The sequence below is a fragment of the Camarhynchus parvulus genome, chromosome 24 (assembly GCF_901933205.1).
Source record: "Camarhynchus parvulus chromosome 24, STF_HiC, whole genome shotgun sequence".
Lineage (NCBI taxonomy): Eukaryota > Metazoa > Chordata > Aves > Passeriformes > Thraupidae > Camarhynchus > Camarhynchus parvulus.
Genome location: NC_044594.1, coordinates 460,191 through 484,465, shown reverse-complemented (window position 1 = coordinate 484,465; position 24,275 = coordinate 460,191). Strand labels below are relative to the sequence as shown.

Below are 24,275 nucleotides of genomic sequence, written 5' to 3'. Positions count from 1 at the left end.
TCCTCGCCTGGCAGGGGCCAGAGCCTGCTCGGCTGAAGCACTGGCAGAGCCCACCTTGGCGGCTCCTCTGCCGGCCGGGGCCTGGCGCTGCCCAAAGCACCGCGGGCCGGTTTCCCAGTGCTTGGGAGGAGCCTTCTGGTGGTTTCCAGCCTCACAGCGAGCGTGCCCTCTGGGCAGGGTGGGCTGGGTTGTCTCTGGGGTGGTCAGCGAGGGTCCCACAGCCGAGCCCCTGAGCATCCCTGGGAGCCGCGCCTGCCAAACCTGGCTGGTGCGGGCTGGGGGCAGCGAGCTTGCCTGCCTGGGCTGGCCTGATGAAAGGAAACGGGTGGAAATAATAGGCTTAGGCTTTTGTAAGGCCCCGAACTCGGTGTAATGTTTTATCTCGGCTGATTAATGACATCTAAGCATTATCGATGAAGTGCATGTTTAAATGGATTAAGAAATCACTAACTGGCAGATCTCAAAGGATAGTCATTAGGGAGTAATCAGCAGTGCTGGTATTTTTAGAGGGAACGCAGGGGCCTGGGTGCTTGGCCTGATGCTGTTCAGTTGAAGCATTTGAAGTTCTTAAAAAGTCACTGTTAATAATCTTTGCTGATGGCACAAAAATGGGGCGAGCAGCTAAAAAAGGAAGAACTGGGACAAATGCAGAATAACTGGAGTGGTTTGGTAAGCTCCCAAGCACAGAGCTTGAGAGCTGTGAAAGTCAATGGGTACTGGCTTCGGTGGCCAGTGGCATCCTGAGGGGAGGTGAGGGTTTTGGGGTGCATGGTCCCTCTGGGGGCTGCAGACCCCAGCAGACCCCGGTGCACGGGCACGCGCCGTGCCTGTTGTGAGAGAAATCTCATCAAATGCAGAATGGCTTTGTAATAAGTTTTTCAAATTGGCTGCTGCTACAGTGTAACCTTTAGACGACTGGTATTTAACCTTGTATATCACTCTGAGCTTTTGAATGAATTTAGCTTAATAAAGGTGCCTTATTAAATTACGAGGCTGGTTTTTTTAAGCTTCTAGAAAGAGGCGTAGTAGGAAATAGCTGTGGGTTGTTGGGTCTAATTGGCTGCCATGGAGCATGCAGGGCCTCAGGTGCACAGATGCAAGTGTTTATTTTTATGTAACAATCCAGTGGTGTGATGCTGTGAAGTTCCAAGTTGAGGATTTTCGGGCACTGGTGAAATCTGCCACTTCTTGGCTGGTGTCCTGTGTTACCATCTGAGGTGGTCACCCCACGTTACAGAGCTGCAGGCATCACTGCTGAACGTGTCCTGTGTAACAGGGTGGTGGCAGACAGCTGGAGCATCCTTGGAGCCATCGGAGCTCTGTCCGTGTGCTGCTAAATGTCACAGGAGCCGGGCTCGGGGTCCCAGGGCGCTCGGCATTTCACAAACCTGCACTCCGAGTCCATAATCTGCAGGAAATACACTGACTTGCTGTGAGGCAGGTGTGAGCCCTGGAAGTAGAATTTAAGATTGTCTAAAGGCACGTCCGTAAACAAAGGGAGAAAGACACCACTGCCCCTCCAGACTCTTGAGTGAAATTTTTTTTCATGCTGTGAGCCTGATGCCAGCCGGTCCTCTGGAGTGTCCAGCCATCCCTCTGCATCCTTCAGGCTCAGGTACATTTTCCTAAGCGCCCTGTGTAACTCCCAGCATGCTGACAAGTGCTTTGCTGTGGTAACTGTTGGGAAGTTCTTGGCTTCAGCGGTGTTGACACATGTGCTGATAAACCCAGATTCCTGTTGCAGGTGACACCTCCACAGTGCCTGGATCCAAATGGGACAGGTCCACCTCACTGCCACTCTTGGTTTGATGAAGCTCCTGGGGCTGGGAAGTGGCAGTGGAAGGGCTCGCCCAACTTGGTGGGAGCTCATAGAGCTGGCAGTTTGTGCTCAGTACAGTGAGCCTGGGTGTTCCTCCTCATTTCCATAAGTAATTGTCATTAGTAAACAGCTCATTAGAAATACTAAACTCACCTAATGGGAAGAGGATGCAGCAGGAGAGGCAAACAGCAAAAGGAGGTGTTTCAGTCCCTGTGTGCTGAGTAAACTGGGCTGGGATGTTTCCTGCTCCTTCCACAGCACGGATATAACACCATCCACGTTCCTGGCACAGGCTGGTGGTGCTGCTGCAGAGCACATCAGAACTGGGAGCAGATGCTGTGGGGTGGGAGTTGTGGACGGGAGTGGTGAGCGCAGTGCCGAGGATGCGGCAGGTGATTTATTTGCTGCATAACACCAGGCTGAGCTCGTCCTCCCCTGATCCTTGTGCAGAGCTATTGCCACTCCGGGGCTGGAGGGCATTTCCAGGCACACCGAAGCTGCCCCATGTCCTGTGGGACTGGGACTTGTCCCCTCGGCCGGTGACACCCCAAAGTGCTCCAGCACCCCCAGCCCACAAGGACACCCCAGCTCCAGAGCTGCAGGAAGCATCTGTAACAGGGATTAGTTGATGAAATGTTGTGGTAGAGTCATCTCGGGAGAGGATTTACTTGTGTAGCTTATTCCATTACTGAAAATTATGAGAGTTTAAATTGGTTAAATCCTGACACGCGGGTTTTTTTTCCTAATCTCTATTATTCCATAGGAGGCATGTTAATGAGTTAAACACAGTTAATAAAATGCAGCCAGCCAATATTTTGGGTAGCAGTTACTCTCAAAGGAAATAGAAACATTTAAATGGTTTCAACCTTTATGCATACTGATTTTTTTCCTTCCTTTGTTCCTTACAGTTGAGTAAATTCCTGAAAAATATCTATGGCTTAATGGCACTTGTAGCCTTGAATTGATTTCCTGCACTGATAATGTTTTAGCTACAGCTCAGATTGCATTTTTAATCTCTGTTTCAGTCATGGGAGGTAATGAATTTTTTAATTGTGGACTTTAGGTTTGTGGTTTGGCTCTCTTTTTCCTGCAGGGTCTTACTGAAGTGTTGTTGAGATGGCTCCCTAACTATCCATGCTTTAGTTCTCTGTTTATTGTAGGATTTAGAGGAGCTTCATCTGGACGAAACGCAGCCTCCTGTTGTTCACACAGAGGGCAGCGGTGGCTGTGGTTCTGTTTGTGTCTCTAACCAGCATCTCTTGTCCGGCCCAGTTAGCGCTCATGGACTCCGGGGGCTGTGGTGCAGGAATCGCTGATACCCACAGAGCCCTTCCATCCCGGGCACCACACATCTCTCCAGCTTCCCCTCAGCACGAGGACAAAGCAGTTCCTTCCAGCTGGAGCGAGCTCAGGCAGGAGCTGTGCAGCAGGAGCCCTTCCTGGGCAGCACGGGGCCGTGGGGACTCGCGGTGCCGCCGGCCCCAGCTGCTCCTGCTGCCGGCACCGAGCGGGCACGGGGGCACGACCCGGGGCTCACCTGCCGTGTTTTGTGTCCTGCAGATAAGCCTCAAGTGCGGGTTTCTCAGAATTACCCCTTGCAAGGCCTGACGAGAGAAGGGGAGCCGCTGGAGCTGACGTGCACAGCCTTTGGAAAGCCACAGTAAGTTGGACCCTTCCCAGGGTGGGCCGGTGGTGACGGGACGTTGTGTGGCCACTGTTCCTGTTGCCATTCCCTGCTGCGAAGACAGTGTCCCAGAGTGAAGGAGAGAGGTGCTTCCTGCACCCAAACAGCTGCTGGACTTGCATTTATTCCTGTGCACCTCATGGCCAAGGAATTTCCACTGGAAGAGCTCCTCGGAGAGCTCTTCCTGGCCACCATGCAGCAGCCTTCGGGTGCAGCAGGGCAAGGCTCCCAGCTGGACACCTCTTCCCCCAGGGAATGGCATGGGTGGCGTTAATCTGCAATTAGTCATGGGTTTGGTTAATCTGCAAGAGCAAGGCTGGGGAGTTGTGGCCCCTGGAGGTGCCAGTGCATGGATGCCAGCCCGGCACTGCAGCACTGGGCCCTTGGGGAAGTGGGATGGATCCCCAGGTAAGGCAGTCCATCCTTCTGCTCATACTGACTGTGTGATGGTTTTGCTCCCCCTTGGTGCCTCGTGTGGTTTTTATAGAATACCAGTTTTATTCTCTCTCCTCTTCTTGCCAAGCCCTTGAGGCTTTCTTAGGCAGTTGAAGAAATTTATGCATCAGGAAAATCCTGGCAAGGGAGGGTAGATTTTCTCACACTTTCATTGCTGTTCTAATTTAAGTTTTGTCGGCTTTATTTTTTTTTTTCAAAATACTTTCTCTTCCACTTGGATTTATGGCTGTCAAGTATTTACTATCCTTCCTTATTTTCATCATGTCCATAAGATTCCTGCAAACATCCCCGAGATCTGTCAGTGCCTCGCTGGCAATGTGCCCAGAGCTGGGGCGTGGGGAGCTGGAGCCCGTCCAGCTCGGCGTTGTGGGCAGGGCAGGCACCAGCGCCGAGGAGGCTCAGGCTGCCCTCATCCTCCCTGCTAGCCTGCATCCCCACCAACAGTATTTCCTTGATTCCCATAGTTCTTGCTTGATTCCCCGTTCCCAGTTTGTTCTGTTGGGCACGAGGCCAGTCCCTTCCCGTGCATCAGAGGCTGGCACGTCCCTGCTGAATTCCGTTTAGTAGCTATTCCCTGCTCAGAGCCTGCCAAGCCCCTCTGCATTCCTGCTCCCCTGGGTACCTGCAGTGCCTCCCATTTGCTGTCACCTGGGAATCTAATGAACAGGCTTCTCTACATTTTTTCCTTGCAGGCTATGAGTAAGACATTCCCATGTTAAATAGGACAGACACATCTCCCCAGCAGCTTGCTGCTGCACGTTTCGTGGTGCTGGTGATGTGCTGGGAATTGGCTTCTCTAGGTCACTTCACCTGGGTCTCCCAAAGCTAAGAAAATACACAGTAAAATAATGAGCTGGGTTTGGCTCCATCTTTTTAAGACAAAGAGGTTTCATGAAATCTTTTATGGGGTTTTAGATGAAGGGGGAGGTTTCTCCAGTTAAGCAAAGTAATTTCTCTGCAAAATTTGGCAACATAAATATTGGGGGAAGGAAGCTCAGAGGGGAAAAAAAAAAACTAGAGAGGAGAAATTTCTATTTGGTATTAATACAGATATTTTGTTAGATTAGACACAACCCCCTAAAACTGTGACAGAAGTGGGAAGATGCTGAAATGGTCACTTGTGAGGCATCCAGGGACGCACTTCTCTGAGCTGCAGCTACACTGTCGTGTACCGCCTGGGGACTCCACAGCACAAAGAGCCCTTTAAAAACTCTACCCAGGAGCATTCAAACCCTTCCCACCCCTTTTGAAGTTAAACTGCACTTGGGCCGTCTCAGGAGCTCCTGCTGCCCACGCTGTGCCTCGTGTGCCAATGCTGTGGCAGCGAGGGACAGAACACCAAACCCGTGTCCAAAACCAGTCAGCCAATGCCCAGCTGAGTTTGCTTGGTGCTGGATCCATGCAGTAGCATGGCTGGGGTGTTGAAGCATCAGGAGCTTCTGCATCCTGGCTGTCATGTACTGTTTGGACCCAGGGAAGAGCCTGAGCCGTGGGATACCTCCAGCAACAGGAAGTCCCACTTGGCAGCTGTGGAGCCAGGCAGGCTGAGCAGTGCTGTGCTGCAGGAAACTCCCCTTCAAGAGGAGTTGAGTGGCCTGAACAATGCTGGAATTTTCTTGCTGAGAAAGAGCTGATCTGTCCCCTCACCACTGCTTAAAGACATAATAATAACAGATGCTAAACACCCCCACAAAGTCAAAAGACCCTCCCCAAAGCCCTTCAGTGCTTCCAATCTTTACCAGCTCTAACAACCCAGGCTCATTTCATTCCCTGAATGATGCAGACCCCCTGCCCACGTGGGTTCCATCAGTGTGGGGTGCAGGAAGGGGCTGCCAGGCGGGCTGGGGGACAGGAGAAGGGCTGGAACTCCCTCAGTGCACAGCACAGCCCCTGCTGAGGTCACCAGGTCCCTGGCAGCTTGTGGAAGGGTTCACACTTGACAAAACCTTACTTGTTCTGCTGTCCAGCTCTGCCCTCAGAGCACCCCGTGGATGAACACTGAGTCTGTAGCCTCAGAGCTTTCAGGTTTGCTGAGTAAGCGAATGATTAACCACTAATGAACTTTCTTCCTGCTTGCATTAGTGTTTTCAGAAAATTTAAGCTCTGGATACAGTTTCCTGTTGGGTTTAAATAAATTTAAATTGAGGAAGCCCGACAGCATCTGGGCTTGAGTAGTGCAAAAAAGTATGTGTTGTTTCTTTACAGTTTTTCTTGGTTTGGGCTTTCTGTCTGTGGATGAACTTTTGAAGATGCCATCTTGACCATAGGAAAATAGTAATGTGACTGTTTCTTTTTCTCCCTCCTCTGTAGGCCTACGGACATGAGGTGGTTAAGAGTAGATGATGAGATGCCTCAACACGTTGTAGTGTCTGGTTCAAACCTTCTCATTAGTAACCTAAACAAAACAGATAATGGTACATACCGCTGTGAGGCTTCCAACGCGGTGGGGAAATCACATGCGGATTACATGCTGTTTGTATACGGTACGTGAGAAAAACCACCGTTCTTCTAGACTCCTTTACACCTAATTGCAACATGCCCTGCTCGGAAAGCTGTGACAGAACTTAACATTTGCTCAATGCCAGATTTGCAGGCAGCTCCTGAGGCGCCGCCGCTGGGCTGGGCTGGGCAGGGGCTGGGAAGGCCCTGGCTGCTGCCGGGGCTCTCGGTGTGTGCATCGGGCACAGAGCCTGTCCCAGCTCCGGGAGCTCCCACCCCTGCTGCCAGGTGAAGCCTAAGGAAAAGCCAGAGCAGGGGCGTGGGGAGAACTGGGCAGTTCTCCTTGGACTTCTCAATGATTTCTTGTCCTTCTGGTAACGCCTCCTCCAGTGGCCTGAACAATGGTCCGAGGGGTTCTGAGCCTTTCGCTAGCCAGTTAATCAGCCAGCATCCCCAGATAATTGCAAAGCAGTAAATAAACTGGAGGAATGAGGTGCCTTCAGCCTGTCTGTGTGGCTGGGCAGACGCTAAAACATGTCTCAGCATCTTTTAAAGCACTGTTAAGTACCTGCTTTAATTCTTCCTTTCCTCTGCGTTACTTTGGCATTGCTGTGAACCTCATGCTCCTGCCATGAGGTGTTGCATGGAATGGAGATTCAGGAGGCACTTGCAGAGCCATCCCCCAGTTTAATGATGAGCTGCTCCTTGGGCTGCATATTTAAACTCTCTCTGTCAAGGGCGGTTGTGTGTGGCTGGGCTGAGTTCCTGGTGGGTCTTGGTCTTTTCTGACCTGAACGATGCTACGGTTCCACTCAGGTGGGACAGAAATTTGGTTTGAAGTTTGTTCCATGCAACGGCCGCCTGAAGCTCTGCAGTCTGAGCTCTCTGGTAGTCAAAGAGTCTCTCTCCAGTCAAAGAGTGGAGAATCTCCCATACCTCTCCAAATGCCAGCTCTAAAGGAGTGATTTTAAGCCCAGTCTTAGAAACTTGCCTAAAGACTCAAGGTAGTGACAGCTTTGAGCTTATACAAAACCCATGTACCCCATCACATAGGTAATTTTTCTAGTGCCTCTCGCTCCACAAGACTCCAATTTACAAAATGAGGTCAGCTAGGCATTTATGATTGGTAATTTGCATGTTCACTTTATAAAAAACCCACTTGTTTACATCAGTGTTGAGAGAAACAACCAATGTTGCAGAGAGCAAAGCAGTTGGAATAGGACACAGGCAGTTCCCCACGAGATGGAGACAATGAAAGCTGCTGCCATAAAGCAGCTGTGGGGTGGCTGTAGTTCTGTGTACCCATCCTGGGCCAAGGCAGGGCTGGGGGGACCTCCCCAGCATTACTGACCTGAGGTTTAGAGCTCATGGGAAATATCACATAATTACTCTGCATTTTGGATGTGAGCAAGAATAGACAGCGCAGCACTTCCTTGGGGTTGCTTCCTCTTGGGATTAAATCCCCAGGAGGAGAGCCAGGATAGCATTACTTGGAAGGAGATGCAGGTTCCCAGGGGATGGAGACTGTGGGTTCCAGCTTAGGCATCTGGCAGATGTTTGGTCCATGTAGAGGAGGGCTGCTTGTGGGCACAGAAGGGTTTTACACACCCCATCACCTCCAGTTCCTGTACATTTGGGACCATCCTGCTGGGCTCTGCCACTCTGGACAGCACAAGGAATCCTTTTAACCCTTGATTTAAAAGGGAGAAGTCCAGAGTGGGGAGGGAGTGGTTGGGCTGTGGCCATCAGTGAAGCCTCCTGGTCCAGAGCGCAGCTGGAGCTGCTGCTGAGGGCAGGTTCAGCGTGGGGGTCTCACCCCCCTCAGTGGTGGGACACTTACACCTTTCGCCACCAAATCAGCCAGTTCCCCAGCAGCACTCGGGCAGTCCCATTCCAAGGGACATCTCTGCAGGTCCAGGGTTTGACGTGGCTTCAGCAGCTGAGCTGTGCCCAGCACCTCCCCAGCTGCCCACGTGGGATGGGGGTGTATCATCACATGGACACACACTGGACACATGCTCCTTTCTAAAATTCATTTTATGCTTTTTGTCCCCGTGGGCGTGGGCAGGTACATTGCTAGAAACTTCCAGCTCCATTAGCACTCCGGCTTTTTTTACTTTTTCTTTTATGGAGGAAGAGCCCATGGCACAGCCAGTGCAGGCTGGTCAGTGTGAGTCTGGGGGCCCTTCCCAAGCAGTGCTGTTCCCCAGCTGGGAGGGTCCCTGCTCTCCCAGGAGATGTGTGGGTCAGAAGTGAGAGAGGAGCACAGGGGCTGAGGTCCTTGGGATGTAGAGGAAAGACAGTGACTGCTCATAGCACAGCGAACTATGAGGTGATGTTCCTTAACTCTTGGATGGAATATAATAATGGTGCAGTATATAATTAAAGTTCAGAGATCTTAATTAGGGGATCCAAGGGAGCTCGCTCAGAGATAAAAGAGTAGCAGATGTGTTAGTGAGGAACAGCTGACGTGCTACGGAGGAAACCTAAAATCAAAAGCCCATGAAAGGTTTCGTGCTCTATTATTGCCGAATGAATCCGTAGTTCAAAGTCTTTCTGACTACTAAGTGCATTCAGTTTGATCATCTGGGCATTGATACATATTTTTTTCTTTTACATCTTCTCATATCTACCTTCTCCTGCCCGATAGTTTTGATAAGGATGTGTCCCTGTGTGTAACATCAATCCCGTGACAAGCAGCAGGGTTTGAATCTCAACAGGTCCAGTGCATCTGAGAAATGGTCACAGAGAGAAACATCTCATTAACGATGCCCTAGTAGCAAAAACAAGAGTGTGCAACTGAAATTGTCGGAAAAATATTGACTTTTTTTTTAAATTAAAAGATCTTGGTGGAATTCCTCATACCTGGAAATTGATATTCAGCAATGGTGTTGTTCGTTTCTCTGTATCCCTTACCATCTTTGAAGTAGTTTTTAACATCCTGCTGCCGTGTGTTGATAGAGGAAGAGCAGTGAGGTTCAGGGCCCTGGGAGGACGGTGAGATCTGTTCCTGTGCTGTTAATGTTCAGGCTGTGAAGCACAGCAGGGCCTCTCACACAACCCTCCCACCTGGGTTTGCAAATGTATCTGTAGACAACCACCAAAGCACCACTGTGTCTCTCCTTGTTTGTGCAAACTGGTCTTTTTGTTGTGGAAAGCGTGCAGTTTATTTTCCTTATGCCTCTCCCATTCCATTTCTCTCTCTCATTGACTAATTTATGCTGGGTTTTATTTGGTTTTTTTTTAGCATTTCAGAAGGCAGAAAGGGGGGAGAGGTTGGGGCCAGGTTCTCCAGCCTGGGCAAGCATGGGCAGAGGATCTGGCCCCGCTGTCCCTGCTGGGCTCCCCCCTGGGATTTAGCCAGGGAAGGGTCCCCAACCCCGTGCTGCTTCTTAGCATCCTTGTTTTCCTCTGATCACGATTGACCGCTGTTGTGTTCTGCTTGTTTTTTTTCTTAATTTGCTTTTTTATTATTTTCCTTTTTATATTTTATCCAGATCCCCCCACAACTATCCCTCCTCCCACAACAACCACCACCACTACCACCACCATCCCTACCACCATCACAGGTATGGTACCTTCATAACCATTGGAAATGTCCTGAATGTTTATTGTCTTTTATGTATATAAGCAGAGCATGAAGCCTGGGGAAAAACAACAAACCAATCACTTGCAGTATTTTTTTTTCCCCCTCAAATACGCCCACCCACAGCACGAGCCCTGGTCCGGCAGCTCGGCGTGTCAGACAGTCCTTGCCGTGGGTGTGGGCGTTCCTGAAATGTGGGAATTGTCGTGGCAGGAAAAGTGATTAATTCAGTTACTGGTGGCCAGCACTGGGTACTTCACATGCAGGATGCCAAAAGCCTCAGAGCTCCCTTAGCATGGGCAGTTGTTTCAGCCTCCATCCCGTCAGTATCAGTTTCTGAGCAATTTATAGAAAGTTTGGTCTTCGGCAGTTCAATTCACCTGATGTGACTCAAGATGCTTTTTCTCATGCCAAGATGTTGGTATTTCTTTGTGATAAGCTTCTCCCTCACTCTCCCAGAAAAGGGAGTTCCACCAGTTGTTTTTATTGTGTAAATGCCATCCATAGGCCCCTTCTTGAGGAGCTGCCTTTCAGCTTGTGAGATTTTCCGTGTCTTGCGAGAAAAGATGAATAAAAACAACCAGCAAGATCATGACACCTCTGTGACACATCCTCATACCTCCTCACAGACCTGACTCATCAGGAAAACCCTTCTGATTTATTTGTAACCATTCACATTGTCATTTCTCTGACCTTTCCTATTCCAACCGCTGCTTTTGCTTTTGCTTGCTGCTTTTTGTGGGTTTTGGTTTGGTTTTGTTTTTTTTTTATTTGAGGCAGAGGTGACAAACGGCAGGTGAGGATGGACCATTGAATAGCTAATGGCACAACGTTTACTGTTGCTGTAAACCACCCCTTGTGTAAATGCCTTCACGTTTTATTTGCTTTTATGACGCTGCTCAGCTGACTCTCACCACCCTGCCCAGGGCGTTTCGTGGCTTCTTTTCCTCCCGAGGTTTTTGCACCCAAGGCAGGCCCCGCTGGCACGGACACGCCGGTGAAGCCTCTCTCCACCGTCACCCTGCCAGCCCTCGCCGTGCTCTGCTTCCTCCCTGCAGGTGCCTGCCGGTCACCCCAGCTCCAGGCACCCAGCCCGGGCTGCTGGGCATGGCTCTCCCTGTCCCGTGGTGTTGATTTCTGGACTTAACCCGCTTTTGTTTCAGAGGAGGTTTGAAGCTTTCTCGCAGCCTCCCTGAGAGCTGTTGGCAGAGAAGCTCGGCAGTGTCCCACAGGCTGTACCTGGACGTGCTCACAGGTTTCTTTCTCTGATGGTATTTGCTCGTGCTTTCAGTGAATTTTGGAAGGCTAAATGGAACAATGTGTCTTGATGCTTGGATAACCCCTTCTGTTAACCTTGGTGCCTGCAAACCTTAATGACTGGGAACTGTTGTGTTTTTGGGAACTGGGTTGTTATCGGCCTGTTGTTTTAGGGATTGCCCCAGCACTGCCCTCCAAAGCTGGTGCTGTGTCAGGGTCCACAGCAGTGCTTGGTTCTTCCCAATGAACAGCAGCTTGGTTGTTTGCTGTCCTGCTGCATCTTGGCTGTGGATGCTCAGTAGCCTTTGGGCTTTCCTTCACACAGCTTTCCAGTTTTTTTATATTAAAAATAAGAAGGGGAGAGAGTTGGTTCTTGCAGTCGGAAATGGGCGTGTCATCAGCCTGGCAGAGGTCCCTTGGGGTAAGGAGCTCATCATTGTCCAGCATTGCTCTCTCACCTTGGTTTGCAGTCGTGGAGGATCTCAGACTCTGGTGGCAGAACCCAGTGGGTCTCCATTGCCTCCTTGCTGCTTTTCTGTGTTGCCTTTGAACTGCTGAGGAGGCTGGAAAAGTAATGATGTGATATTGCTCCCTGATTCCAGCAGTTCCTGCTCACAATTTGTCGGAAGAAGATTTACTAATGCTGATAAGGGAAATTACTATTTTCTTCCCTGGCACTGAGTCGTCTTGACATGTGTCTTACCATCCTGTGCCCATGAGTTCAGTGTGCTTTTCCCGCCCAGAGCAGCCGAGGCTCCTCCTCCCTCTGTCGTGCAGAGATCTGCATGTGTGTCCTCTCCAGTCAGTGCTCAGGAGCGTGGAGCCACACCAACTTCTGCCCTTCAGTAGTTAGGAGACTTCGTGGCTGGAAGAAATTAGGTCACATTAACATAATCTCTAGAATTACATAGCAGAGTAGTGTTGGAACACTTTTCAAAGCCTTGAGAGACACCTGATACCTTAATTCCCAAATGCTCCAGCGTTCTTCCTGTCTGACAGAGGAGAGTTGGGAGACAACAGGGTGTTCTCTGAGCTGCTGGCAATCCAGGCATCTGGAGCCAGCCCAGTGGAATCCAGTCCTTAGGATGAGGTGGGTTTGAAATCTGCTTTGTTTTGCTTTTGTCCCCCTACTTTTAGTATAACCCTGACGTAGTTCATGTCCCCTGGAACCTTGGAGTAGTTCTGAAAAACAATTGTCTTGCTTTAATTGAATAAAACATGGGCAAAGAGGCTGCACTGAAGCAGTTCCTAGCAGGTGACCCTAGAAGATTCTGCCCTTGGAGTTGTCCTTTTGATTTATTGGTTCAGGGAGTTTCTGGGGGAGCTCTTGGAAAGCTGACCTGATGCTTTCTCCAGCAAAGGACAAGCTGAGCAGTGAAGTTTCCAGACACCACGACCTTTAGTGCTTTCTCTCTGTCACTTTAGTGTAGGTGCTTGAAAAGATTTCCTGCGTGACAGCTTGATCTTTTCCACGTATCCTGCAGCAGCATTGATATTCCGGCCATCCTTTGGTGTTTCAGCCCTTATCGCTGCCGAGCCCTTTTTTATCAGTTAAATTGTCCTTGTGGCTTTCTTCATTAAGATGTACAATACGATACAGCAGAGCAAACAGCATCATTTGAATTACCCTGGAGTGGCTCCTGGAAATGCTGGGCTCGGGCAGCTTTGTTTCCTGGGAAATAAAGGTCCTTAATCACAGCCCAGCCCCATCTCGGGTTTTTCTGCCTGTCCCAGCCTGCCCAGGTCACTGGCACGCCCCCTCCCAGGACCAGGGCATCATCCATGGGTGCACATTTGCATTTCCCACTCTTTCTCCACAGGTGGAATTGCACAGGTGTCTTGGCAGCAGTTTTGGTGAAGGCCTGGGGGTGACACGTGCAGGTTGCCAGTGTTGCCAGCCCTGCAGCAGATGCTGCTGGCTCTGCAAAGGCACTGCTCTCCATCCTCAGCAGCAGGCTGGGGGCTCCCGATGTCCCCCCTGGAATGCTATTTAGAGCATATTTTAAATCCCACTGATCCCTCGAAGTAGCAGGTCTGGGTGGAGGTGTCTGTGAGTTTCAGGGGCTGTAACGTTGCAGGCAGTGGTTTCCACTTGAGAATTCCCAGAGGTGCTCCAGCCCCTTCAGTGAATGCATGTGGAAAGGACCAAGCCCATCCTGTGGAAGCAGGAACAGGAGTTCCTTCCTGAGGCTCAGGATTTGTACAAGCCAGGAGCAAGCTCTCTTTGGCCTGGAGGTGTGCAGTGAGCCCCAGAGCAGGAGCTGAGAATTGATGCTGAGTTGGAGTATCAGCTCTTGAGCAAGGGCACGTGGTGGTGGAGCTCTCCTGTCAGCCACAGGGGCAGGCACTGTCTCCTGAGAAGCACACCTTTGTGTCATCCCAGCTGCTTTAAAAATAATAGCACGTGGAAATGTGAACTCTGTGAGCAAAAATAACTTGCAGGTTTTCAGAGCACTTCACATGTCGAAAACTTCCTCAAAACAAGAAAAATTATTTTATCCTCGGTAGGAGTTTGTCGGTGGTGTGAAAAGCTGCAGTTGCAGGGGGTTTATTCCAGCAGTAATCCCAGTGGCTGGTGGGCAGGATGAATGCAGTCCCAATCACCCTGTTCTCAGATTTCCTTGCAGTGGGTCTGTGGGAGGCACAGAGGCAGCGTGGGGATGTGTAAAGCCCAGACTGCATCCTGGCAGGATGGTGGCATCAGCTCAGGTACGGCCGCTTCTGCCTGCGACTGCTGCAGGTGCTGACCTGATTATGGAATTTAATCGTAAAAACACATTTATTCCCCAGTCAGCTCAGAGTGGCCAGCTTCAGGGTGGCTGTCTGGACTCTCTCACAGTCTCTGGCTTTTCTGGGGATGTGGAGGTGCCCACGCTGCCAATGGGAGATCAGCAGGAGCAGGAGGGCTCCCGGTTTGCTCTCTGCATTCCCAGCCTGCTGTTGAGCTGTGACATGCTCAGGTGCTTGATGCCACTGTGCAGGGACGCAGCCCAGGGATTTGTTCCCCCAAATTATTTATTATTTAACTTCTGCTTTCTGTTGAAGGTTCTGCCTGTCCCTGGTAAAATGTCAAGTTAATTTAAAGATGATTCTTTACCTTTCTGACATTTTCATCCAGGATGTGTCTGCATTAAAGGGGCTAAAGGCAGAGCTGACAGGCCTGGAACAGAAAATAAAATGAAATAAAATTCAGTCTTTCAGTCCCATGTCCAGCCAGTAGCAGGCAGGACCTGTCATACATGGCCTTACTTTTGGTGACACAGCATAAGCAGTGCACAAACCATCCTCTTGCTGAGCAAAAGCGTGGGTTGTGTGCAAGCTTGGGCATTAAATGAAACCCAAATCCTCCCAAATCTGTATGAAGAAACATGCAAAAGCATGGCTGGAGCCCCTGTGCTAATTTCAGACTATGTTTGTTCTGGTCACACACAACATCCACACAGATTGTGATGATTTTTGTGAAACATCTGGTCTGCTAACCAAGCTGTCCCCAGGGCCCATTGCAGCACGCCTGGACCAGGACTCTCGGTGCCAACCTGGAGCCCTGTGCAGAGCAGATCAGGGGCTCAGGAATGCAAGGGACATCTCCATCCGTCCTTGGAGGAGCGTGTGGTGAGGGAGAGGATGGCTGAGCTGAGGGAGGGGACGGATGGGTCACTGCGCTCTGGTGTTTGAGCCCCGTCACCCCATTGCTGTGGGATGTGACATCTGTGCTGGTGTCCCACAGAAGTTTCATCCAGGGGAACACTGGGCAGGGCTTTGTAGGCGTTTTCATCAGCCCCAAGGAGCTGAACCAAAGCAGGGATCCGTGTGCAGTGCTGCATGCTGTCCCTCAGGCTGCTCGAAGGCAGCAACGTGCAGGAATTCACACTCGCCCCGGTCAGTGCATGTGAAGTAGTCTGGAAAATCGGGAAGAATAAGAGCTCCACGCGTCAGGGATCAGATTGGCTTTTGGTTTCAGTTCAGAAAGCAATTTAAAAAGCAATATATTGAATGGATATCTATACTTGCTAAAGCCTCTTTAAATTTAAAAGGCAGCAGCGTGTTTTGCCGTTATTTTGTGGATGTGCTGCTGTAATTCTGCGTGTGCTCCTCAGCCCCAGTACCAGGTACCCCTGCGAGGCTGCAGCACTGCGGCTGCAGCATTCAACCAGGGGAATTTAATTTTGCTGCTGGGGTTTTAATATTCCTCCATCGTGCTTGTTCTGTTTGAGGCTGTGGACTAATTACGGCCAAGTTTAAAGGGCCTGGTCTGTCACACTCTGCAAACAGTTTGAAGTTGGAGAGAATCCATTTGAGAAAACGAGGAGGCTCAGCAGTGGAGCTCATAACTCTGAGAAATGTTGCCCAGCTGCCTCCATGCAGTAATTTTATAAATATGTGTGTGTATATGTGTGTGTGCCCTTGCGTAGCTGCCTAATGGGGTGGTAAGTGCCTCGAGCTTGGGTGTCATCTGAGTTGTCCTAGCTGGCAGATATTTATTTCTTACAGCCAGTGCTACACAGAAATTCCAATAAAGTGAAATTTGCAGCTTTGTAGAAGCCAATGGTTACTCCTTTGGGTACCTTCTGTAACTATAAACCTGGCCTCTGAGGAGCTTTTGTACATGAAGATTTTGGAAGGCCTTGACATTGTTCTGCTTTTCCTGAGCAGCGTGTTTGGTTCTTTTCCTGATTGGCACTGGGGAGAGAAGCCTTGACATTAAGGTAGAAAATCCCAGGTCTGTTTGGTTATGTGATTTCCATGTTCTCTTGGCTGTTCTGCACTGGGTAAACCAGCCCCTTCTTCATCACCAGCTTTCCATTTTAAATGATAGCTATCAGCCTTGGGTGATGGCGTAGCATGTTGATGGCTTGGGACCAGAACTGTGCTTTTTTCTGATGGCAGAGCCTTTCCTTGGCTTTGGTCAACATTAGTTAAGTCAGGAGTGTATCAAAGACTTCTTGTTGGTCAGCGTTTGAGGAGAAGAGATGATTTTTGTTGTAGGACATGGGGCAGAAGGCTGATCCCTGGGGTGCTGTGTGCCTGCTCTGACATGGAAGTGTGGCTGTTCTTGAAAGCAAAGCAGAAGCTGGTGGCACAACCCCAGGATTCAGAAAAGCACCTTTGAAGTTAGCCAGTCCTGCCTGAAGTTATGGGTTGTGTGAGCAGCAGCATTGCAGGGCTGGGGTGTCCGTTCCTGGGGTGTCCATTCCTGGGGTGTCCATTCCTGGGGTGTCCATTCCTGGGTGTCCCTTCCCAGGTGTCCCTTCCCAGGTGTCCATTCCTGGGTGTCCCTTCCCAGCTGAGGAGTGGCAGTGGCGGGGCCGGGACACACGTGGATTTACAGGAATGCACTGATTTGGTACCAAAGCACCAGTGACAGCTTTCTCTCCTCTGCCACGTGATGATACAGAAGCACACCAGTGTCAGCACGTTCATGTCTTGAGCACAGGGTTGTTCCCTGCGGAGCCCTGGTGTGCGCAGTCCTCCTGCCCAAAGAGGACTGGGACTGGACAGGACTCTCCAAAAGCTCACTCTAAACTTTAACCGGTCTGTGTTTCCTATTGCAACCATCCAAACCATTTGCTAATCATAACTTTGTCATTCCAGCTGCAGCCAACATGTTGTTTGACGTGGATATTTGTTCGCACTTACAACCGCTTGAGAACTTTATTTTGTGTAACCTGTCGGTCTCTTTTCCCGGACGGGGAAGCGAGATGCACTGTCCAGTTTGCACTGTTTCTTGACTAATAATCTCTTCCAGCACATCAATACAAGTTTGCTTCCAGCAGATTCTCTATTTATTGTAAAAGCTGACATAACTTTTTTTATTTCAGGAAGACAGTAAATTGAGACTATTTATAGATGCCAAGATGCTATCTCAGGAATTAATACTCAGTTTTACAACCCCTTCTAAAGAATGGCTTTCCCCCCACCTCCACCACCATTTCCCCTTCCACCATTTGCTTGGTTAAAACAAATGGGGATTGCTGCCCAAAACCAAAGCAAAGCCCTGCTCTTGATCTCCTCGTGGCTTTGGAAGGTTTCCCCTGCAGCCCCCAGGGCTCCCGCAGGAGAACAAGGGCTGGCCTCCTTGAGGGTGCCTTAGATTTGGTTGCCAAGATGAGAACAGCCTACATTGGCAGTGGAAACAGGCTAATGATGGCTTGATAATCTGTTATGCAAATCTTGGTGCAGTTTGTTAAACTGTGCAGGGTTTATTTGTTTTGCTTCCATAATTAAAGCATGTAGACCTTGTATCTGTAAGTATTATGTATTCCTTGTATGATTCTTGTCTTTGCTGCTGCTTCAGGAATTCAGCCCTGGGCTGTCCTCAGCTAAATTGCCAAGACACAGGTCCTGTTGTTTCCACTGCTGCCTCTGCCCGCGCAGGGCCCTGTCCCTGGGTTGTGTGCCAGCATGTCACAGGGGAAAGGCCGCTGTGAATTGTCTGTCGTGCTGCAAAACCCAAGCTCCAGGCTGCTGTGCAGGGCCACAGGTGCAGCGCTGCTCACCCACGGTGTTACCCACCCAAACACTGCCTGCCCCCAGCCAGGCAGGGCTTGGCTCCAGGGTTTGTGTCAGTGACAGTTCTGGGGAGCCAGCCCCCTCCAGCCACTGACCCCTGCCACAGAATACCTCCAGATGCAAAGCAAACAGCCTCCAACAGCTGAATAAGCCAGTAAATTGGGCAGTGTGGTTACATTTGGTTTAGACCTGTTGGTGGAAATAACTGTCAGTAAAAGCCTTCAGATTTGGTCAGTCTTTTAAAAGTGCCTGTTGCAAACTCCTGGAGGAGACAAAGCCTCTCTCCATTGGCAAGGCAGTGCCCCCCAAGAAATTTCCAGTGGGATGTAGTCCGTATGGAGTAGAGTCAGCTTCAGACTAACCAGCAAAAAAAACATCCAGGATATTTTAATTACCCATAGCTGTTCAACCAGTTACTTGCTGCAGCAGAGGGACTGGTAATGTTTGTCCACTGTTGCCAGTTCTAGAACATCTTTCATGCTGAAAAGAATGGTTCGTCGTGCAGGTGGTGGCTGGGAAGCTGGAGGAGAGGCAGGAGCAGACTGTCCCCTGGCCAGGGGTGCTCTGATGAGGCAGTGCTTGAGTGTGTAACAGCGACGTGCCGAGCCTCAGCTCTTCATCCTGCTCTGGAGCTTCTGTTTTGTCCCCACCAACCAAACCGTTGGTGTCGGTGTTCTCCCCTGTCTCCTGTTCCCCTGACTTTGCAACCACCAGTAATTGTTCTGGCAAGGACCTGGAAAAAGAGAAAAATTTACTGTTTTCCTCAGGCTCATAGCTTTTGAACTGGAGGCATGTCTTCTAAACAGTGCAACTCACTTCAAATGCTTTTTGCCTTTCATTTTATTATTGCTTGTCACGCAATGTTCTTTGAAAGCTTGCTCATATATTATCTGTTCCATTTTTTCCATTTTCCCTTTTTTTGCATGCTGTTCCTCCTGTTTCTTCCCTTCCTCCAATCCTCTGTTCCCGTGTGTAGACACAACGGCGACGACAGAACCAGCAGTTCACGGTTGGTATCACATTCCTGTTTATCTTATTTCTCAGCGCTGCTGAGTGGCAAGACAAGCCTGGGAAGGGGAGGCCAAAAAGGGAACTGGAGTCTTCAAGGGAAAACTGTGTTTCAGGTGGACTCATCTCATAAATACAACATGGGTTCTAAGGCTGGAAAGTCTGTCTGCTCTTGTCATTTCTGCTGTGAGCTCCCCGGCTGATCATCCTGGTGCCAGGCAAGCACAAGCTCCATGGAAGTGGCGTCCAGGTCCAAGCAATGCCAATTGGTTCTCCATGCATTGACTGAGAGAATCACTTCACACACGAAAAAGAAATTAATTTTTTTTCTTTCTTTAGGGTTTTTGTTTGGTGGAGTTTTTTTGGGGTTTTTTTTTAGAGTTATGAGCATTTTTCTTGGATTTTGAGTTAGTTTTTAAGACAGAGTATCCAGCGGGTCTGCTGGCGCAGGGCAGCACTGGGGATTCTGGGATGCTCCACAGAGGAGCGCTCGCCTGCAAGGTCGGCAGGGAAGTTTGCGTTATTACACTGCAGAAGGAGATTGGGAAAACAAATAGCAACACTTTCCTCTCAGCATAGCAGTCTAGCAAAGTAACCCTTCTCGTCTGCTCGAGGCAGTCTAGCTAACAGCTTGACAGCTTCCTGAGCTTCCTCCATTCCCCGGCGAGCCTACGTACGCTGCAGGCTGGAAGTTGAGCATCCCATTTTTTTGGCACAAGCTTACTTTTCAGCTGAAGAACCAAAACCTCTGACAATTTTTAATTACAGCTAATCCATGTTGGACTTTGTTGTTCTAGTTTCTTTTACCTTCGATAAATTGACTGATTTTTTACTGACAGAAATCCCTAGCGCAGAGCACCCCATTCTCCTGCCTGCTCTCCTTGAGGTGTTGCTTGGGTGAGGTCAGAGGCAGGACTGAGTGAAGCAATCATTCTGTAGCAATGTGCCGTATCAAGTGGAGGGGCTTAACACTTCTTATCCCAAATAACTTACCTACCTGGATGCATTTTCCCACTTGGCATAAAGATCAGAAATCTTAGGGCACACTTATGTTTTGTCTGTGTGTCAATCTCCCTGTGTGTGTTAAATGTCAAGACCCAACATTGCTGATTTTGTAGCTACATGTTTGTGGCTAGATGTTGATCACTAAATTCGAAAAAGATCAGGTAGCCCTGATGATGGCACAGCTCCCAACATCCTTTCTGGGTGGTGTTTCTGCATCAGGAAAGGCTCCGTGTAGGCGTGTATTAGGCTCTGCAATGAGGACAAGCTGGGCAGACACTCAGTGGCAAACCTTTGCCCCATTTTTCAAAGGAATTCCTCATGTCTTTCCTTATTTTTCTTTGTTCTGAGGAAGCCATAAAAAGCCTGTTCTTAACTCGAGGGCTTCCCCCCTCCATGGGGAGGATCAGTGCCAGGGAGGTGGCCAGCTGAAATGACAACCTATCCCAGTCAAACGAGCTGCCACAAACTTTCCTGCCTTAAAACCAGCCAGTTTGTTCTGAATTCCCCCATGCTTGCCCTTGTGGGGTGCTTTTCCCATGAAGACTCTGGATTTCTTTCCAAGCTTGTGTTGCTGGAGTGTGTATGGAGTATACCAGGTGTTTCTGTATGTTGGCCATTTGTTCTTTCTGATGTCCGATGGGAGTGAGCATGTCTGTGGATGACTAGAAATGCATGGGCATGAATACAGCCAAATGGATTTTCTCCAAAAACGATTTAAAATGAATTGGGGGAAGAAAAAAGAAAATAAACCAACCAACCAAAAAAAAAAAAAAAAAACCAAAAACCAACCCAAAAAAGAGCTTACTAGCAAAGGAAATGGAATGTAAGGCCAGTGTGGAGCCAGCACAACGCTTCAATCGGGGAAAGCGGGTTTTGAGCCATTGAAAGTTTTGGAGTGTATCCTAGAGGACTGGGGGGAAGGAGTCCTGTGTGTGTGTGCATGTCCCAGCGGTAGCCAAGGCCCTGCCATTCCTGTTTCCTCACGGAATGGAGTTGACGGCAGCGATGCATGAGTGACCTAACGCACGAACGTTGTTAACTCTTTTGTTGAAAAATGAGAGCTTAACTGTGAATTTTCTGATGCACTTTCTCCTTTCTCTGCACTGTTCATTGCCAGAGCTCCAATAACAGCATGGTCATGGCCGGCAGGAAGGCTTGTGCTTCCGCTGCACCCCACGAAGCCGGGCTTTCCCAGCTTCAGCCCTCCTCCCTCTCGGTGTGCCCCGTGGGGTCAGGGTGCCCGTGGGGCTGAAATCCCAGGCGCACTGTTTGAGCTGGAATACAGGCAGAACTTGGTGGAGCCGGGAGTGTAACAGCCTGGAGTATCTGCACCACTCACTCTGGGGAGAAAGCGCTTTTTCTGCCACGTCCTTTCAGTTTTCCTCCCTGCCCCTCTCACCGCCATAATCAATGTGCCAGTTTTTCATGTCCTGGACCCTGTTGGCCCTCGGTGGCCAGAGAACTCAGCCTTCACAAGGTGCTGGCCTTTGGGGAGCCCCTCAGGTGAGATGCCCAGCTCACATTTGCCCCCTGTACAAGCAGGACATCTCTAAGCAGCCATGACCTTGGACACACTGACTTTGTGTCCAATTTTTTCCAAATTCTGCCCCTACCCTATTGTAAGCAGAGAGCTCTAAATGCTCAGATTCCCCAGGATGTGGGTGCTGCACACTCAGGGCATTGTGCTTGAGGCCCTGTCCATCCATCTGTCTGCCCAGCAATGTGGGGCTCAGGGCTGCTCCCCCTTCCCCTGGCAAGGCAAGAACCAAGCAATGCTGCCTCAGCACAGGCAGAATTTCTGCTCATTCCCATGGAAAGGTAGGGTTTTGAGCCATTTGGAAAAGCCTCCCTCCTCTGAAGCTGGCAAAGCGGGAAGCCTGGAGTGAAGGTTAAAATAAGGAAAACACCCCAGTCACAAATGAAGAGTGATAAGAAAATACTTGGCCCATAATGCAGCAGGTAAAATATTTTACAGGCCGGAAATCCTTCCCTGAAGGCCTGTGTGAGGTTTTTAATTGTGGCCTTAGCAGGTTTGGTACAAGAATAGGTAGCACTATTGTGTTACACTCTTGTTCCTTTTTCTGATAGCCCTCAGTCCCTGAAAATGCTTGGCTGAAGCCAAAGCCTGGCTGCACCAGAGCACTGGCCCCTCGTACGTCCTGCCAGGTGCCACAGAAAAGGGCTTTCTGCTCTGCCATCACCAAGCAGCTCTGCCAGTCCAACTGCCTCCTTCCCTCTTGGAAATGCCCTACTTAAAAGTGCAGCTAATAGTGAATCCGTTCCTCAGTCTGTTTTACAGCTCCCATCCTTGGGGCAGTGAATAAAACATCACAGCGCTGCCTGCGCGCTGCGGGTCTGCGCAGCGCCGCATGAAACGGAATCCCTAATTGCTTATTTAGAGCCTGAGATGGGAGAGAAATTGGCTTTTCCTAAAGAACTGGATGTAGCGTGGGCGCCCACAGAAACCTAAATATACCCGGGTGCCTGGTCCTTGTGTGAGCGCCTTGTTGAGCTGCAGGACACACTCGCTGTGCCGGCTCTGCCTGCCGAGGATTTATCATTTCCAGGGAAATGGAGCAGAGTGAAAAGTTCCCTTTCATTTCTCTGACAGGAGTAGTGGCAGACTTTGAGTTCATCCCCTCCGAAGTGAAAAGAAGGGGCTTTAGTAGCCAGTATGAAAGTTTAATGAGAAAAATCAAGAAGTAATTTACCACCTATTTAAATGCCTCACAACAGGTTTTAACACCGGCCGGTGGCATTTGTGAGTGTCCCAGGTGCAGGGAGAAGCAAAATTGTGGAATTGTTGCAAATTTTATTCTGAAAAGGATATTTTTTTTTCTTCATAAAAAATGCAGCATTGCCCTTTTTCATCAGTGAGAAAATGTAGTTCCTTAAAAAGGAACTCTCTACAGAATCAATTTTGGAGAGAGAAAAGTTGAAGGGCTCCTCTGCCAAGTGCAGCTTTGCATGGTCAATGGTTCTGTGAGTCAACTGTTGTATTTATAGATCATTTATAGGAAAAAAGCTTCTGAAAATCTGAAAAGGACTCCCTGAAACCCAAGAGTGGCACACTATTTCCTGCTATTAATCTAAATGGCTTCCCACTTCAGGAGGTAATACCAACGTAGCTTCCTGATGATTTGATGCATTTAAAAACCAATCACTGAAAATTAGTTTCATTTTTAAGGGCAGTGTATATATAAAAATATACATATTGCTGCTTTGCAGTGGGGCCAAGTCTGCACATTGACCATACTGCACTCACAGCTTGGCTATTTAACAGTCAGCTCTGGTAGCAGTCTGTGAGCTGATGATCCCACGTTCCCCAGTGCCCAGGGATGCAGGATCTCTTCATGGGGATTTTTTTTCTTTGCTTATGCATTTGCTTTTAGTGGCCAGCAGCAGGAGTGAGTCCTGGAAGTCGCAGCCCACAGGGTAACATTGCCCCAGCCCACATTTCAGTAAGTCTGGGTGGCCTCCTGGCTCTGGTTTGCCCTGGCACTGGTGCTGAGATGTTCAACCCTGGAGATGCTCTGCCTGCAGACCCCAGCACTTCCTCAGACCCCCAAACCAAGCAGCACTAATGCCCTCACAGGCAGTGCTGCCTGTGTTGGCCATGACCACGTGCCTCCCTGATTGCTTTAGAGCTCTGAGGACAGATGCTTTTCCCATAAATCCATCATGTTTGGGCAAATGAAAAAAAGCCACTTTGTCCAATAGTTTGGCAGAGGACACAGCCCGCAGCCTGCAAACAGGCCATGACATGCACTGCGCAATATTCATATTCTGTCATTGGTAAATGTCCTGCCTTGTCACCATGACCAAAACTAATTGGATTGGTTGCAAAATTGGAGGCAAGTTTTCCATTGCTCTCTGTATGCAGGACTGAAATCAGCCTGGACTAAATTGGGAAATGGTCCCCGTGACGGCCGAAAGGCAGAGTCTGGGGCTCTGCATGCTGTTATGAGTGGTCTCAATGCCACGTTCCGTGTGCCAACAGTGTAGAGCGAGGAGCATTTCTGTCTGTAATGAAGGCCACGATTGCACTGGTGTCACACGATGGCTCTGCCCGCACCGGCAGACGGTGGCAAGTGACTGACGCATTCTCTTTTTCCCCCTCAAGAAATTCATCCTCAGTTCTTAAGTGTGTTGTTTTTTGTCGCTTGAGAAACGCAGAGAAAAACGAGTCTGTTTTTACTTGTAAGGCTTTACTCAGTTGCCCAATTCGGCCGAGGAGCTGGACTATGGGGATCTCTCAGGTAAGGGCTAGTCTGTAGGTAACCCGCTGCTCTCCTTCGCTAGACACTGGTCCCACTCTGATTTCTGCATCTTGGCCATGTTGCATTGTGCAGTTGCTATGGCACAGCCATTCCCCCCATGCTCTTGCAGCTTGGAAGTGCGCTCCTTTCCGTTGGGGTTCTCCTCCTTTTTTTTTATTTTTTATTTTTATTTTGGCACCCATTTCTGTGTGGCATCCTCGGGGCAGGAGGTGCAGGGCACCGAGGCCAACC

At 49.6% G+C, this 24,275-nt stretch overlaps 1 protein-coding gene across 5 annotated transcripts in view; it reads left to right on the top strand.

Moving 5' to 3' along the window:
• Positions 1-24,275, top strand: part of CADM1 (cell adhesion molecule 1) — a 137,271-nt gene that overhangs the window by 102,010 nt on the left and 10,986 nt on the right. The window contains exons 6-10 of one of the 5 annotated variants that reach the window (XM_030965002.1): positions 3,380-3,479; positions 6,270-6,442; positions 9,896-9,967; positions 18,728-18,760; positions 23,970-24,023. In XM_030965002.1, the coding sequence (XP_030820862.1) occupies positions 3,380-3,479; positions 6,270-6,442; positions 9,896-9,967; positions 18,728-18,760; positions 23,970-24,023 (432 nt within the window). The remainder of the gene's footprint in view (positions 1-3,379; positions 3,480-6,269; positions 6,443-9,895; positions 9,968-18,727; positions 18,761-23,969; positions 24,024-24,275) is intronic. The other 4 variants (XM_030965005.1, XM_030965003.1, XM_030965007.1 and 1 more) reach the window with 4 other exon arrangements.